Source organism: Ammospiza nelsoni, chromosome 1 (genome assembly GCF_027579445.1).
Source record: "Ammospiza nelsoni isolate bAmmNel1 chromosome 1, bAmmNel1.pri, whole genome shotgun sequence".
NCBI lineage: Eukaryota > Metazoa > Chordata > Aves > Passeriformes > Passerellidae > Ammospiza > Ammospiza nelsoni.
In genome coordinates, this window is record NC_080633.1 from 120,142,829 (window position 1) to 120,160,433 (window position 17,605).

At 40.9% G+C, this 17,605-nt stretch overlaps 1 protein-coding gene across 1 annotated transcript in view; it reads left to right on the plus strand.

Moving 5' to 3' along the window:
- Positions 1–7,398: 7,398 nt before the first annotated feature.
- Positions 7,399–17,605, plus strand: part of C1H8orf34 (chromosome 1 C8orf34 homolog) — a 149,345-nt gene continuing 139,138 nt past the window's right edge. The window contains exon 1 of the mRNA XM_059476374.1: positions 7,399–7,560. Coding sequence (XP_059332357.1) covers positions 7,492–7,560 — 69 coding nt within the window. The 5' untranslated portion in view covers positions 7,399–7,491. The remainder of the gene's footprint in view (positions 7,561–17,605) is intronic.

The window sequence follows — 17,605 nt, forward strand, 5'->3', positions numbered from 1 at the left end:
AGCCAAGAATTTTTTCCACTTTAGAGAGAATCAGATGTGTGTATGATGGTTGAAACACTGCCAAGGGCAAGCATTCAATGGCACATTCAGTCCAATGTCCTTGTCTTCCTCTTCAAGGACTGTAATGGGCAATGGCATTAATATTTCAAGGACTTCCTCTAATTTCACATCCCTCCAAGTATAAGCAGCAATCACCTAAGGAGATATTATTACTGAATAGTTGCTAAGCTTCCTACTACAGGAAATTAAATGGGATCATTGCTGGCCTCCCTCTTACTAAAAAGCAATACATACATACCTCCTGCCTGGATTTCTGTGTGAAGATATGAATCTTTAGGTTAGTAAATTTTCCATTTTTAAGCTCTTGTCCCTGCATATTGTCTTCAAATCCAGCTCTGTTAGGCCTGGAAAATAATATACAGTGGCACTGCCAACTCATATATTTTTTACCGCTACTCCTTTTGTGTTGTTTTTTTTTTTTTTTTCTCTGACTCTACTTCCTGCAATCAAATGGCTATACCAGAATCTTTGCCTTCATTATTAAAAGAAAGAGTTACTAGAGATCACAGCTCTGTGTCAGGAGAGCGGACAGGAGAGAAGGGGAGTTCAGAGACCTTGAAATGGTGAAATTTAAAGGTTTAAAATTTATTTCAAGGTATCTCTTCCTCATTTTGGATTAGAACTGCTCCTTTTGTTTAGTTTTGAAGTGTTGGAGGATGTCATTACTGGTATGCTCATTTAACATAATCCTGCTCATTCTTAGGTCCGTTCTGGTAATAAAAACAAGCCTTCTGTATCTTTTAGGGATTCCTGGTGGGTAATAAGAATTATTCACTGGTCTTAACTTGCATTGTTAAGAGCAGAGATGTCGAAGTTGTATAGGCAAAATCTAACTCAACCACCTGAAAATCAGTTGTCCTAAACTTCCACTATCTAGATTGGTTTCTGCACCATTCACTCACTATTCAACAGCTTTAGTACCATTACCTGCTTTCAGTAGCTTCCCAAATGAGGGTCTTACAGGCACCTAAGGCTTGACAGCCCTCCTAGGCTAGTTAGCTGTGACTGATCTCTGATGGCCATACCTCCCTGCCCTTGAAAACACCATATTCTGTGTTTAGCGCCTGAAAAACCTAAATTGGATGTGAAATGCTTGGTGGTTCAGAACCTACAAAACTTTACCACTGCAAATAATTAGGATACAGTTAGCAGTACAAGCATTTATAATAATTATGCAGTGAGTGTACAAACATATTACAAGTTTAAAGACCCTTAAGTAAAATTGCTGTCTGAATATAAATGTAATGGCTGCAGCATGAAGCAGCATTGCCAGCTGAGTCAGATACAGCACTTGTTCATGGCCATGGCTGAGATGTCCCTGCAAAGCAGTTTGTGATGCAGTAACCTGTATTAGAACAGTATGATTCTTTATTCCCCTCTAGTGGCTAGTATGCATAGTATTAGTTACTGGTTGAGGGCTAGAAGGACTAGACCAGACTCTTGGGACAGCAGGACATGCCAAAAGGTTTTGGTTCAGTCCCTGCTGCCATCCACACTACCCGAATGCCAATAGTGCACAGAAAAATGGTCTGTGCTCTGGCAGTGATACAGAAGGAGGGGGAAAGGAACAGTTTCTGAAGGTTTGAAATTTTATGTTCTTAGTCACTACCAAGGAATTAAATTAATAGTTTTATCCCTCAGAAAGGAAGAAGAATGTAACTGTCAGTTCGTGTTGCAAGCCTTTTATTTAATTACTTCAGTCCCTGGGTGTCAGTGAAGCTGAATATGAACCTGGCCAATCCATCTCCAGCAGGGTACTAAGAGTTCTGCTTTGTGGCTGAACTGCAAAGCAGAACTCTGAATAAAGCCTGTCTGCAGTCTTCCATACTGCAAATAAAAGTAAATTCTCAGAGCATATTTGTCATTGAAATGTACTTAATATATACAGCCAACTCTATTACAAATATTCTCATAAGTACTGCTACTTCTACTTATGTTTTACGGTAATGTGTAGCCAAACAGAAAGAAAACAACTATAAAGGTGCTAAAAATGGATATAAGCTGCACTAAAGTCTTGAAAGAGTAGTAGTTTCTATTAATGGTTGCAATTTTAATATGATATGAGCTAGATTCTTCAAGTTGAGATGGAATTTTTTTCTGAATAGGATGAGAGCATTCCTTAACAAATCATCGGAAGCAGGAAAGTGAACATGATAAATGAAAACAAGCTACAGAATACATCTGAAAATAAGAGGAGTCAGAGAGGTAGGCACTCATCCTCCTTAAGCACAGTGGGGGTTTATGAATCTTGGATTTTCCAATGATTTGTTGTTGTCCTTATTGAGAGCCTGAGGATAATGCAAACTTTCAAGTTTCCAAGAGCTCCTGCTCTGCAGAGAATAGGAAATCTTTTACCACAGAGGCTGTTTGTGGTCAAGATCACAGTGTATAAAGGACAAAATATCCAAAACACAGGTTGAATTCTCTATGAGAATGAAGATGCAAAGAAATTCTTGCTCTTTACAACAAGTTTGGGTCAAGTCCAGATCTTGAAGTTGCATGGCTTCTATCTTGGTGTGAATAGAAAACCATACAAAGGATATTTGAAGTTGCTTGAACTGAAGCTTGTGGATATATTATCATTTACTGAGTACATTTAAAAAAAAAAATCCACCAGAAAAAATGAAGTGTACAAAATCAGCCCTCCAGTGTTGTTATTCCCAATTCTGTCAGATAACTTGATATGGGATAAAAGGTAAATTGGATATTTCAGCATAAGTAAGATCCTTCAATTTCTTTTGAGAACATGCCATCTGAGCAGGTCCATTTTTAGGGGAATACTAAATAAAAAGCAAGATGACAGCTTTCTAGGTCAGGAACTGCTAGACCTTCATTATTTTAAACAGCTTTGAGCACTGCAATATTTAGCCTCTATGTGTGTGCATGTGTGCTTTTTCAGAAAATTTTACAACAGGGGTTTGTAATGTTCCAAGGCTATGCTTTGGCAATAAAAAATAATGTCTCATTTATAAAGTGCAGGAACCCAGGGATTTTATTCTCCTGGATGTAACTTCAGTTCCTTTTTTTTTAAGTACAAGGATACTTTAAGAACTGCATTTAGTCAGCTGTTGACTAATGGCTCATAGCTCTTCATGAAGCAGATAATGACTTTGCATAGAATATCAAACTCAATAGAAACAATCACAGTAATGGAAGAAGAAGTCTTTGTTGTAGAGTTATTACATGAAAGGAAACACTGGCAAAACAGAAAACTTTCTAAGGAAAACATCACCAGGTTTTGATGAATACTACCTCTGTTGAAGTGCCTGCTACTTTTTCTCTTCTCTGTAATTGTTTTCGAAAGGTTAAGAAATTTCTGATGATTTTTGATAGCTGAAACATAAAGCACTTAATGGGAATTAGAAAGCCATTTAAAGGTTTGTAATAAATTCATATATTGCCACTATATTTCTCTTAGATTGTAATGTCTCTTTTGTACTCCAGATGCCATCTCAAAAAATAAACTTTGTACAGAGCATATGGATCACATTTTAGCCAGAAGGGGAAAAAAACTGTTGACTTGGCACTTGGTATTTGTGACCCACGGAGTACTTTTACAGCCAGCCAAGTCATCAGTTTCCTTTTCTGCTAGGCAGTGGCAGCTCTGACTCCTGAAGAACACCTTTGCATGTGAAGCCTGGGTAACTTAACTCTGGCAATGATGAATGGGCACTGCAACTGACTGTAACTTAAAAAATTCAGCGCTCAGCATTGGAACTGTAGCAAACTTGAAAAACTGAAAAATGGATGGCAGAACTGTAATGATGTAGAATTCTATGGAATTATTTAATGGGTCCCTACTCTAGCAAAGTCCTTGAACTGAGTAATTCAAACTAGAAATAACCTATCAAAAATGCACACCATTTTCTTGGAGAAAAGACTGAAGGGTGAGAAACCCACCAACATAACGATGACAGGAATCAGGGAGCTCAGATATCACAGAAACAGTATAAGAACTGATAAGAACTGGTCATGAGCATCTTAAAATTAGCCCTGTTCTTTTGACTCTTTCTCCTTGTTTTTTAGGAAATCCTGTTTTGTGAGAGGAATATATTTTTTAATTGGGATACTTTTAATTTTTTGGTGCCTGTGTGCAAATCCTTTCAGTCATTTCTGTTCTTGCAGTTCACGGCTGAGTGTTATGCAGATGTGCATGCTGTATACTGCTCTTGAAAGAAAAATATCCATGAAATGAAACCAGGACCATAGCAAAGTGCAATACAGAAACTATATTTTATTACTTAGGTTGTAAAGTAATTTAGTGTTCACTTGCTCATACAAAAATGTTGCTGAAAGTAATAAAAAATTCAGGCATGCCTAAACCAGTAATTTTAATCCAAGAGATTTTTTTCCTTTGGTATTAAGATGAAAGTGAATTAAAAAAGACTATATTAATACCAGTTTTAAAAAGTTAAAATATTGTAATTAAATTTTGGAAATGTTTTTCTCCTAACAACTAAGGGGACAGCAGGGACATATCCAGCTTTCTGTGCTTATTTGAAAACCACATGTATTTATTAATTGCTAATTTGGTGTGACTTGTTGCAAACCTAGCAACAGTTTTTGTATTTTCTTGGAAAAAAAAGAGAAAAGAGTGCTATCAGTGAAGCTCCTTTTCCTGTTATACGATGTCACTCAGCCTATGCTCTCTGCAGGAGACACCTGAACTCCCATATTTTAGCACTCAGAAAGCTTTACTGTCAGGGAACTGCTGAAGACCTTCAACTAGGTAACAGTATCATGAAGCTCTTGGTAAGGAACCGTCTGTGTTCATGTCTCCCTAAAGTACCTAATCCATATCAAAGGATAACCTGTCACTTAAGTCTCATGGGAGCTGTGGGGGTTACAAGATGTGTCTGTTTAGAAAGCTAATTCTACATTTGGCCTTGGAAGCTTTCCCAGCCACAGCAGGGCTGCTACTGTGTCTCCCAAGCCAACTAGAAAATTTAGATTATATGTCTGGGTGAGAATTAAGAGAAGGAAAAATGGGAAAAAGGAAGCAAAAGAATTACGACACGAAAGAAATCCAGCTTGCTAGATATTCAAAAGTCATCTGGACATAGGGCTGGGCAATGAGCTGTAAGTGAATCTGCTGTAGCAGGGGGCTTGGACAGTCCCTTTCAACCTCAACCATTCTGTCATTCAGTGGGAAGAAAGAAAAACCAAACCAAAACACAAAAATTCTCAAAACTCTGAGGTTTTAACAGAGAGATCTTGGCATCTATCTCATTGTACAATATGCAACCCAGACAGTTATGCTATCTTTAAAACCCCCCTTTAATAAAATCTCTTTTCTATTCCTATTGCTGACAGTCTTGTTTCTTTTCTTCAGTCCTCTTCCTGGTCTACACAGAGCAGTGACAGTTTGCAGGTGCTGATACGGCCACGTCCCCGCAGGTCTGGACGTGCTGCTACTTTGAGAAGTCAGGCTGTGTAGGGCTATAGAAACATATGCTGCTCTCATTTTTGCATCATTGGGGGAGCATCATTTTACAAAGTGGGAGACTTTTACTTATTGAAGCAGTCTGGGTGCTGGTGAGATTTATGAAATTTTACAAACATCCTCATCTGATGGGAATCATTAGAGCCACTGCAGAGAACCTGCATCACTGGCAATTATCCCTATGATTGTATGATCCTCATTAGGCTGATTAAACCAGCTTAGCACCGTATTATTTAGGTGGCACGGGACAATACTTTGCTGAAGAAGATAAGCTAAAAGTCTGAGTTGATACAAATTTTAGAAGACTACCCACTGAGAATTCAAATTAAAAAAATGTGCCATTTTTAAGTGACTCCTATGGAAACAAACACTGCCTCAGTAAGGCTGGAATGAGCACATTCCAGCAAACCATTAAAGAATTCTACATGCTATTGCTTACACTACAGGATGTGCTGCAAGCTCTTTGTAATACACTTACATTTGACCTCCTTCTAGGTAGAAGGTTGAGGTTTAGGTCAGTACTGAGGACTTTGAAGTCAAACAACAGTCAATGTATGTGGGAACGGAACTCAGGATCTTTTGATTCCTGACAAAATTCATCTTTTTCTTTAGTGGTTTCTGAATCAGGAGATGCTTGTACTCTCACATTTGCAGAACACTGCTTGATGGGGAACAGGCAGCCTGATTCAGCAGATGTGCTGAATGCTCCCAATAGTCTTCAAAGCTGTTTTGTATCTTTTAAAAAGTCCTTATTAGAAAAAGGTATATTTTTTTAACCAAACAGTTTAATGTTAGTACAGCAGAATCAGCTATTGCAGAAGAACAGAAGTGTTCTTTCCCCAAGAAACATGTTTTTGTTTATTCTTCTCTAAATAGAGGGAGAAAAAAAATCTGGTTATGATCCTGCTTCCAGAAATGGGGGGATACTGATTACTTAAAGACAGAATAATTCTTTGATGTACCCATTAACTCACTACTTTCTGAAGCCAGCTGATTATTTCTTACTTGCTCCATCGCGCCCTTGGCTGCTTGCTGGAACTCAACACAACCTACGACCAGGATGCACCTGCATAGCTACTTCAATTATTCCATTAAAATGCTGATTGGAAATTTCATTGGCATCTTAAGAAAGGTAGCATTTTAAGATTTAAAGATAATTGAAACAGAAATTAAGGAAAAGCGCTGGCTGCAGTCCTTGCATCCCCCTTCCCTGCTGGCAGCGCGACTCGCTTCACTCCTCCGCGACCTTCCCCAGCTGAAGTTTTCGCGTGCGGCTCAGGTGCCTCACGCCGGGCGGCCCGCGGCGCTCACCCCGCCCGGGGCACCGGAGCCAGGCGGGGGCCCCGCCAGCGTCGGCGGGGAGGGGGGGCTGCGGCTCCGCCGGGGGCAAGCCCGTCGCCGGGCGGGCAGGGGAGCGGCGGCGGCAGAGCAGCCCCCGCCTCCCGCCCGCTCTCCTCCCCCTTCCCCCGCTCCCGCCTTTTGTGCGCCGAGCCCGGGCGTCAACGGGCGCCGGCGGCCGCGGAGCTGACAGGAGCCCGCGGCTATCGGCCTCGGCAGCGGCGCTGTGGCGAGGGCGACAGCGCTGAGCCGCGGCCGCTCCCGTCACCAAGGCGCTGCCTGGCACAGAAACACAGACAGAGACGGACTGACAGACACACGCAGCGCGGAGCAGCGCGGAGCAGCGCGGGCTCGGGGGCCGCCTTTGTAGCTCCTCTCCTCCCTGCACCATGCTCCGCTCCAGGCAGCACCCGCCCGCTGCTCCCTGAGGGCTGCCAGCCCCGCGCCCGGCTAAGCGGGCGACTGGCACCCGGTTCCTTCCCCCGCCCCCAGTTACCTGAGTTAGCTCCGTCCCGGGCACTTCGGCGGCGCCTCCGCCCTCTCCCGCTGTGGCAGCCCTTGTGCGGCGGAGGAGTGAGCCGCCAGCAGCCGGAGGGACTGCAGCCACCGCCGGGGGAGACGAGCTCAAGCCCCCGCCCCCGGAGCTCTTCATGGCGTCTCACCAGCAGACGAGGATCCAAGCCTACCTGGAGAAGAATAAGATCGGTCCCCTCTTCGAGGTAAGGTGCGCTCTTGCCGGCCGGCTCCTGCGCGGTGGGGGCGGGGCAGTCCCCACGATGGCCGCGGCCCCCCGCGCAGCCCAGGTGAACGCAGGGGCGAGGATGAGTTTGAGGCGCTGCTTCGGCTGTGCCGGCACCCCTCACCCTGTCCTGCCGCCCCGCGCCACGCCTGTGCCCTCGTGTCCCTCCTCCGAGCGCCGGAGCTCCCCGCAGCCCTCCCTTCCCGGCTATCCCGAGGCTGTGCCCCGCTTCTTCGCCCCACCACGATCCCGCGCGGGTCGTCAAACAGGTGCCCCTCCGCCCTCCCGCCCGCGGCCCGAGTCCCCGGGGCCGCCCCCGCGGCGCTGCCGCCTCGCCCCGGCGGCCGCGGGACAGCGGCCCGGCCCCGCCGTCCGGCCGCGGGGAGCCGCGGACCGAGCGCGCACCCGCCGTGCGCTGGTGAGGGGAGGCGGCGCTTCCAACCCGCGGCGGCTCCTGGGCGGCAGCGCTGAGCGCCGGGCGCCGCACGGCCCGGGGCGAGCTCCCGGGCGCTGCCCCTCCGTGACCGGCCAGCGGCGAGGGACAGGTGGGTGCCTCCCACCGGGAAACACACCCGCTGCACCGAGCGCTCCGAAGGAACTCTGTCCTGCGAAAAGTCCGTGTCGATGGTGTTTTCTGAAATTTTTATCTGCAGTCACACGCCGTGTTTTTGCTAGAGATTTAACGTTTTCTTACAGCGATGCACTTGCAGGGATTTGTAGATGCAGAGATGTGCATATTTTACTATTTCAGTACATAAGCTGAGAATACTTAGAATTTGAAAGGGTGCTAGAGCAATCGTGATTATTACCATTTTATCATCCTGTTTCGCATGCAGTTTTAAACATCAAAATGCACATATATTATGCACTGCACTCTGGCAGTGTTATCACAAGGCACAAGTCTTTTTTTTCAGTATTTAACTTGTTCTCAATCAAGCTTACTATGTATGAAATCTCTCATTCTGGTGGGGTGGACGCCTTGTCTTCAGTGTATATTTTACCACCGTCCATGAGAAAGGTTCAAATTTTGTTAGAAAATTGTTCACTAATGGTCTGTTTTTATATTTTTTGTGTGCATAGGCTGTTGAAATAGACTGTGCTGGTTCAGTGCTAGCAGTATTAGATGTTTTTATTTTGCAATAAATAAAGTCACATTTGATGGAACAGTAACTGGATACTAGGGAATAGCAGGTGATTTTTCTAGTTAAGAAATTGAATAAAAATGGAAACATTTGTGTGGTTCAATTCCTGAATAAAATTCTGTTCAATCAGCTGTGTTGCTAGGTGTAAGTACGTAACTGACTCTTGTTTATTTAAAAAGGGATTCAGTGCTTTGGGATTGTTCAAGGGTTAGGCCCTTGACAGCTCCCATTTTCTTCTAAATTTCTTTAACCCATAGGTTTACACATTAAAATTCAAGTGAACCACTTGGCATCTCTGTTCTGAGTCACTGTGTTTTAACCTAGTTTCTCTGCAGTATAAGATGCTTGTCTCTGTTTGGGTTCTTGTAGGATGTTTCAGTTGTCAATAGTGGAGAGAAAGATTAAGAAGTTGTATTTGTTTCAGCATTTCACGTATCACCACATATTTCACTAATCTTTGTAATGTACGAATTTTATTCAGAATCTGTGAAAGGCCCTTTGCATAACTTTGCAGGCTGTCTACAGGTTCTTGGTGCACTCAGGTATACCAGGAAGACTTTTTGGTGTGAAATCTACTTACACCTGAATACTAGTGACTAGTTTTAGGATCTAGGGGTATAACATTCCTGTAGCAGTTTACAGTTATTTTAATCCATTACACTGGGAAGAAGATGATCATAATTCCTATCTCCTCTACTTCCTGACTGGCCATTTAAAATCTACCTGCATATTTAATTTTTTGATGTACTTTTTGTTCTCAACAGTTTATTGAAGATCTGCAGCCTGTGCTTGATCTTGTAGTCCTTAGAAAAAGAAAGACAGGTATTTGAAGTTGATGGGAATTGATCAAAGACTATGCACAGATGAATCTTGTACTCTACACTAGTATTACTATTAGATGTGCTTTGTGGTGTTTCAAGAATGCCGTGTGTTCACAGGCAGATATAGTCACTAACACGTCAGTTTTTCACGTGTCTAAAAGTTCTGACACGTTTCAAAATGAGACCTGTGCTTGGTCTTTCATCCAGGAACAGCTAGCATTTTCTTCTGCTGCTTCTGGTTTGGATGCTAATTAACTGTCACTTGTCATGAATGACAGCCATCTTTTTTTTTTTCAGGGAGTACTAATTTTCTAATAGCAACTCAGAACAGAGTGGACTTGGATTCAGTTTTCTCTCGTTATCTACTGAGGAGGTTGTGACTATAATTGCTCATTGTATGCTTCAAGTCAACATTTTAGGGAGTGCATGAAATAAAAGTGGGAAGCTGAGGGCAGTCACAGGAAAGAAGGGCAGGGAGAGAGGACCTGTGAGCTTTCTGAGATGAGGGCAGGGATAGTGATGCATAAAGAGATTATATTTCATACTTGCATAATGAATAATCAATGATCAGAGGGACTTTACACCATTGATTTTAGACAATTACAAAAGCACAGAATGCTAAGGGGTGGAACAGTTGGCACTGTACTGAAGGTGAAGTACAATTCCACTGCATTACAGTTAAGAGCAGTAATTGCTCTTGCTAGTAGGTCCTTGTGTTCCAGTATCCTGGTTGTGTCTTTTCTCCATGCTGTCCTGTACTTGTGACCTTCTGTTACAGTGGTTAGGGGTTTTGTACTTCATTAACCAGCAGTACCTATTTAAGAACATCTTTGCTGAAGTTTTGTGTGGTTTGACACTTGAATTATATTCCTAATTTGTGAAAGAGAAGTGTTCAGGAGAAGTGCTGACACATGAGATGCAGAAAGACCTTAGGCTCTGCCTTGGTTAGAAGGTTGTTTCCTCCTCTGTAAGGAAATGTGAGGAGTAACCTCCTGGAGAAAGAATTAATGAGCTTAAGCTGACTCAGCAGGCATTGGTCTTCTACTGACTACCAGTATCTGTTAACAGATAGTAGGAAACCCTATCCACTCAGCTATGAATGTTTACTCAGACCAGATTCACTTGATTCCAAACATTTTTACAAGGTAGATTCTTATTATGGGTTAGAGGTGGGAAGGAAGGTGGGCGGGAATTACTGTGTACATCTTAGACTGTGTCAACTTTGAGATTTGAGACAGGTTGCAAAACAACTTCGATGCTGCAGCCTCATTTTCCCTTTTGAATGTAGGTCCCCAAGTCATGGCTTTTCAGAGCTGTTACTTCTATACCATCTCATCTTTCAGGTGTCCAAGATTTTTGCAGGTAAGATTGCTGTGAACCTATAATGCAGCTTCTGAATGCCCCAGGGCATTCAGGTCTTGTTAGTACTGACAGTAAGGTCTTAAGTTGACCCCTTATATTCTGTCAGGCTTCATGAGCATCCTTATCCTGTTTTATGTAGTTTTTGTGTGTTTGGGTTTCTTGTCTTTTTTCCTTTGGTTTTGAAAGCTTAGACATCTTTCTGTAAGAGATTGTTGCCATCTGAGAATACTGCGGTTAGACAACGAGTTTAGATTTGAGGAATGCCCTTCAGAAATGCCTCTTTTCTGGGAGTTTTGTGGTAACACATACCATGGCACTACCTGATTTTTTTAGATTCTTTTTTTTTTTCACATTGACTTGGAATGTAACAAGAATTCTAAATATGAATTATTTCTGTGATGAAGCATCACTGTTGTTTTTTTTATTCCATCTTTCTAAAATGTGAACAGGAGGTATGTGCCTAAAATTGGCTGGGACAGAGTATTCAGAATCAGCACCCACTCATTTCTGTCTGAGTGAAGTATTGACCCACTTTGCATTTCAAGCATCCAATCCAACAAGTTCTTTTTGTGTGCTAATAATCTCAATGAATAATCCTGCTGCCTGTATCCATACATCTATTCTTCTGTACAAGTGTATCTCTTTAGCATCCAGTTGTGCTCTCATTTGGGCAACCTGACACTTAGTTTTTGTGATTTTGAAAGCTGGATAAGCACTCTTGAGAACAGATTGCAATAAATCTTCAAGAGCTCTGAGATAAATTTAGTGTTTTGGAATTTTTTTATTTCTAGAACTGCAGCTAAAAAGCATCCAGCAGGTACATTGTTGTTATGCAAACCCGAGAACTGTAATTTCTTCGAGTTATAAAAAGCCAAAATAACTCTTCTCAAAGTAAACATGCCAAACTCCTGCTACTTAGGATTTTTTTTCTCCAAGTAATGTGGGGTTAGAACTGTAATTTTTATTTCAAACAACACAAAGGCTTCGTAATACCCCCCTTAGCTTTTTTTTTTCTTTCTTTAGGACACATAATTACTAAAGCGAATACAATGGGAAGCTGTTCTTTATTTTTTTTTAATCTATGATGGTTTTTCTTTTCCTAAATGAAATAGCATTATTGGTGTAGATTATGCAGTGGTGTCAATTATTTAAATAAAATAACTACACTTCACTACACTTTTCACTTAAACGTTGGCCTATTGGGTAATGAACACTATCTCTAGTGCATCTTATGATTGACTTAGTCAAAGTTTGGTGATGAATTTTGGAGTTTTGGACTGTCTTCTGAAGCAAAGTTTACCCTTGGTTCTTAAATACACAAAGGTAGATACTGTCAACTTGAATGTCTAATTAACCAGTTCACAATTTCTCACAGTATAACATTATGTTTCAAGCTGCAATATCTACAATTTGAATGATAGGGGTGAGCTTAAAGAAATGTTTTCTTTTGAGGTTGCTCAAAACTTCACTATTTTGAGTATTTTGGTATTATACTTAGATTCTGTTGCTACCGTGAAAGGGCCTGTATTACGGATTATTGTGTTATTATTATTATATGATTTCAAGCAGCTAGATGGAGCCTTTGAAAGGCTGAGTTTTTCAGTCCTTAGACATCACAAGGATTATTTTAGGCACTATCTGATTAGCCAGTGACATTGTTTCAGCCTGGCAGTTCCTGTTGCAGGGAAGCCAAGATTAGCTGTTTTTCAAATAATGTGTGGAAGCCAACAGTGATCTAGAAATGCTGCAGTCTTACACAGCATGGGATAGGGAATCACAATCAAGTTCTAGTTTTTGTTTTTGTTGGTGCCTGTTACAGTAAGGTGCTATTGTAGCCTTAATGTGCACTAAAGTAAAAGACCTATTTAAGGGGAATGTAAGTCAAAGGCAAAAATGGTGTAGAGATGTCCTTTGCATTTTTGAGAATTCATCATATATTCTCATACTTGCCTTAGATAAAGCTATCTTTAAGGGAAAACAAATGGAAGACCCTAATTAAAACTACGGACACAACCTTTTCAATTAACAAACAGTTCCATAAGCAATGACTTTATGCTTATTACTTACCTTTTGTGGTGACCAACAGGAGGCAAATGTCAGAAATTTCCCTGTGGTTGAGGCAGTCATAATTCTACTTTCCCATGTAATCTAAGATCAGGAAAAAAAAAAGTTTCTGAATGAGGAAAATTACACTATCTTGCTACCTGACTAGTTACTACCTCTCAGCATTTAAAAGGAGTTGCATTTTTGTGATGTTTACTCCTCTGGGAATTTGTCTGAAGTTAGTTGAAGACTTTAAAAGCACATTGGAAAAAGACAGTGAAAGAGATCGTAGATACGGGTGTGTACTTGTGTGGCCAAGAACATAGATAGCAATCACATAAACCTCGTTTCCATAGTGCTTCAAATGGAAAAGTGGGTTCTCTTAATTGCTTTCTCAATTGTTTTTTTTTTTAAATTCTTTGGCAACAGACACAGAAATAAATAAAAATCCAAGTAGTAGTTAAATTGGAGGCATTGTATCTAAAATACAGAATGATAAGGTAAAAGTACCATAACAGCATCCTTTTGTTATGTTAAGTTTTAATATTTTTAAAGTCTCAAAATGACAATTTCTTTGTTTCTTGAGAAGGGGAGCAGAAGGCATAAATATCTTGCATCAAAAAATACCTGGGAAAATGAGAAGTAGTTCTTGCTTGAGTTGGTCTCACCATCATGTATCAGCAAATACATGATGGCTTCTCAGTGGTAAGGTATAAAGCTAGTAGATATGATATTGATTTTTTTTCTGGTAACCTGTCTAATAATTAATCAGTCTGAATCAAAATAAGCCCACTACTACTGGTCTTCTTTCTTTTTTTATCACATTATGAAATATCTTCAAAGTTTCGGATTACATTAACAGTATTGAAGTAAGTTCTTCAATTGTTTGTTTTTGCTTTTGATTAGTCCAGTGGTTTTGGTACAACAGATCAATGTTAAGTGGCAAATATAAACTAAAATACTTTGATGGTTTTAACTCAGCCTATAATTTTTTCCAACATGTTCTTTGCTGTTACTTATCTATGCTTTTCCAAGTGGGCCAGATAGTATCTATAGCGTAGAGTAAGCACAGTCTCAGCCTTCTGGGACTGTTTGGGAGCTTCTGGGAGGGAAGGGAGCAGTGAGTACCTTAACCAGCATTTCTGCCACACGTGATGTCCTGTTTTACTGTTCTGGAGCATGTGGGTTTCCTAGTTATCTGCTTTATCATGGCATCACTAAAAAGAAACACCTAGACATACACCTGTTTTTAGTGTTCCTTATTTTAGAAGTGTTACTTAGTAAATGGAAGCTAGAAATATAATATTTAAATTGAGTTAGAAACATAATATTTAAGAGTATTTTTAATATCATGTTATTTTACAATGTGCATCTTATTTTGAATGTCTAGTCAATATTATTTCCTTTTTTCCCCAATATATTTTATTTTCACTTGTGTCTTTTTATTTGTCTTATTTATGCAAGCACAGAAGTGGGGACTAATTTCTCATTTTCAATTGTCTAATGGTTATTTAGAAATTTTTCATCCAGTGATTTTTAATATATTTTTTAAAATCTTATGATATTTTGTTTTTCTGAGAAAGCATATGTGGTTTTGTATGAATGAGGAAGGCTAGAGATACTTTTTTACCTCTGGACTACAAGAGGTTTCTGGAAGCATTTTTATGTTCACCAACTTTTGGAACAAATTCTACCCAAACACTTGGGTGTCTGTAATTACTCAGACAAAAACAAGGTGTTCTTTCCTGTATTGGGTATTATCCCCCTTGCACAGATGCACACTTTTTCTCCTAAGAAATGTCATATGAGCTGTGAAGTATGACAGAAGGAGAGGTTCTATGTTGAGGGTCTCCTCCGCCTGAAACCGTAACCTAGATATGGTTAAAAATGAGTGAAAGCAAGAGCATTTTCAAATGCAGTTGTTAGGAAACCCTTGGGCTCCTGCCTAAAGCAGTGGGCTGTCTCACACATTACTAAAGGCGATGAAAAGCAGCACACAGCTGATAGGAGAAACGAGGATTACAGATTTTCATCCTTGGACACAGGTAAAGATCATGATCACTTGAAATGCACACCTATGCCTTTGCCAAGACCACCCAACATCCAAATCTGCTCTTAGTAGAGAGGGTAATAATATCCTTTAAAAAGGCTTGCAACAGACACATTTTTGATGGCCTTAACTTTTATGTCAGGTCCTGTATGCTGTGCCAGTTCTCCTTTTTCTACTCAGTTTCACTGAATACTTATTTTTAGTTCCATCTATAAATGTTCAGGCAGAATCGTTTGGCTGTAGTTATGATACCCCTCTGGTTTTGCTCTTCTGTTGATTTGGGCAGTTTTCTTCCCTTATTCAAATAAAATTCAAGTATTATCTTTGCCTTAAACGTGGAGTTTCCAGTGAAACACCTCAGATTTTGGCATATATATATTATATATAGCACTATGAGGAGATGTGTTACAATGATAAGAAGTGCACATACAAAATGAAGAATGCCTGTGCATAAATAGAAGGCTATTTTACATTAGCCACCTCTTAAAAAATATCTGTTCAGACAGAGAGTGGAAACTTTTAGTTGTGTATTTAAATGAAACATCCTTTCTCCTTCCTTATTTTCCAGCTCTCTGCAATATTCAATAAATGAAATCACTCTATTCATAAATGATATTTCTCTATAGTGTCTGGTACAATATACTTACTCTACAATAGCTCTTTTGTTGGCTTTTGTAGGAGCTGCTTTCTGGGGCAGGAGTCACAAAAGTTTGGGCCTTTCAACGGTGTTGGAGCCTTTTTAATTGAATCTTTCCTCCTCTCATAGTTTGTTTTACTCCAGATACTCTGATGGTTTAGTATTCAGGACTATGGGCTATGAGGCTGATTTAATAGCCCGTTGTTGCAGGTCCTGTTAATCTTCATTTCCTGCTGCACATTCCTGCTGTCCTTGTTCCAGAACTGGTGATTGTGTCATGTTACAGTTACCCAGTTTGGGAATATGAAATAGAAGAAAATGAAGTCTACAAAGAAGTGAAAATTGTTCAGTAGGCTGAGCTCAGTGGGTCACCACATAGTCTGATGGGGAATGTATCATTGCCTTGGGAGAGAAAATGTAGGTGGCCTGAGGGTGAAGGAGGGAGGGAAGGGCAGCTGCTTTTCTCCAGTAGCAAGCTACTAGGTGGGCATGAGAGATCTGCTAAGCTTGTGTGCTTGTTAGCTTTGTATGGATCTTGTCTTTTAAAGGTGCAGTTCCCCATAGGTTGGGGGAATGTCATGGAGCTCAGTTGATTCAGTGAAGGAGCAGAAGAGGGAATTGAATAATTAGGGAGGACGGCTGAACAAATTAGAAGGAAACAGACCATACGAATACACCAAGTATGAGAGTGAGAAAGGACAGGAAATGGGAGGGGGTAGGATGAAAAAGATTAATGCTATATTGCCAGCATGTTCTTTTTCTTTTCTGTTTTATTTTTATAATCTAATCTTAATCTGTCAAATGGTTACTTGGAATCGGTACTTTCTTTTGGTGGTGGTTGCTAAGAGTATAACCAAAGAGTGGGAAAGACAGGGAAAATATAACTTACTATATATAAGAGTATGTATGTTTTGCAGTGTCTGACTCACACCTCTTGTACTTGATCTTGGATGTATTTCTTAGGCATGGATTTGCCAGAGAGTTAAATTAGGTGTCCTTAGCACCACTATTAATACTGGGTTCTGTACCATGAGCTCCTTCATTAAGAAGGAGCTGCACTCCAATTTGACAAGTGTTGTGCCTCTGCTGACATTTGTATGAATGGAGAGGTAAACAGATTGTGATTGTGAAATATTCCTCTGGTCGGGTGTCTCTATCAAAGAAAGAAATTCTGAACGAACTAAGTCCCATGTTGCTTTAGGTGCACTAGTGCAGGAAAACTGCTCTGTATTGTTAATAACAGAATTCATCCTGTAAGCCTAAATAAGTGGAAGAAGTCTCTTCTGGAGACATGAGAGATGGTTTACAGAATCTGGAGACATGAGAGATGATTCATAGAACTGAAAAGGAAGGGTAGTTTCAGCTGTAGGTAACCTTTGAAGAGAACCTGTGGAAGCAATTATGCATAGGCCAGTTAGAAAAAGTTTATGGTGCAGACTCTGTGATAGTTTTGTAAAGATGGAACTGGGGGATTTTGTGTAATTAAGGATATTCTTTCATTTGAAGGAGAAGAAAAGAGAGATGGGATCATTTCCATGATTGAGTGTACTGAGATTTCTCAGCCTGAAATGCGTGCGCATGTGGCTGCTCTATGAAATGCATACAGGCACTCTGAATCATTGGGACAGGCCTGAGAATCCGTGTGTGCTGGACAGAGATCCCATGTAAATGTGGCAGGTGTTGTGTGTTCCTGTTCAGACACATTGTGTTAATTGCAGTGTCCATTGCGTGTATGACAGACTCAATACACCCAGTGCAACCTGAGTGCTCGTCCTCCTAAGGATTCTGAAGAGCCCTGTCCTTCCTACATGGTGAGGACAAAGCAGAGATATTCAGGGAAATGCAAGTGGGGAACACCAAGGTTTGCAGATGCAGAAATTCCTCTGGTGTGCCATATGAACCACCACCCATAGTTGTGCTGATGACGTACTTTTGCGTGACATAGAAACACCAGTTAAAAAATTAAAAAA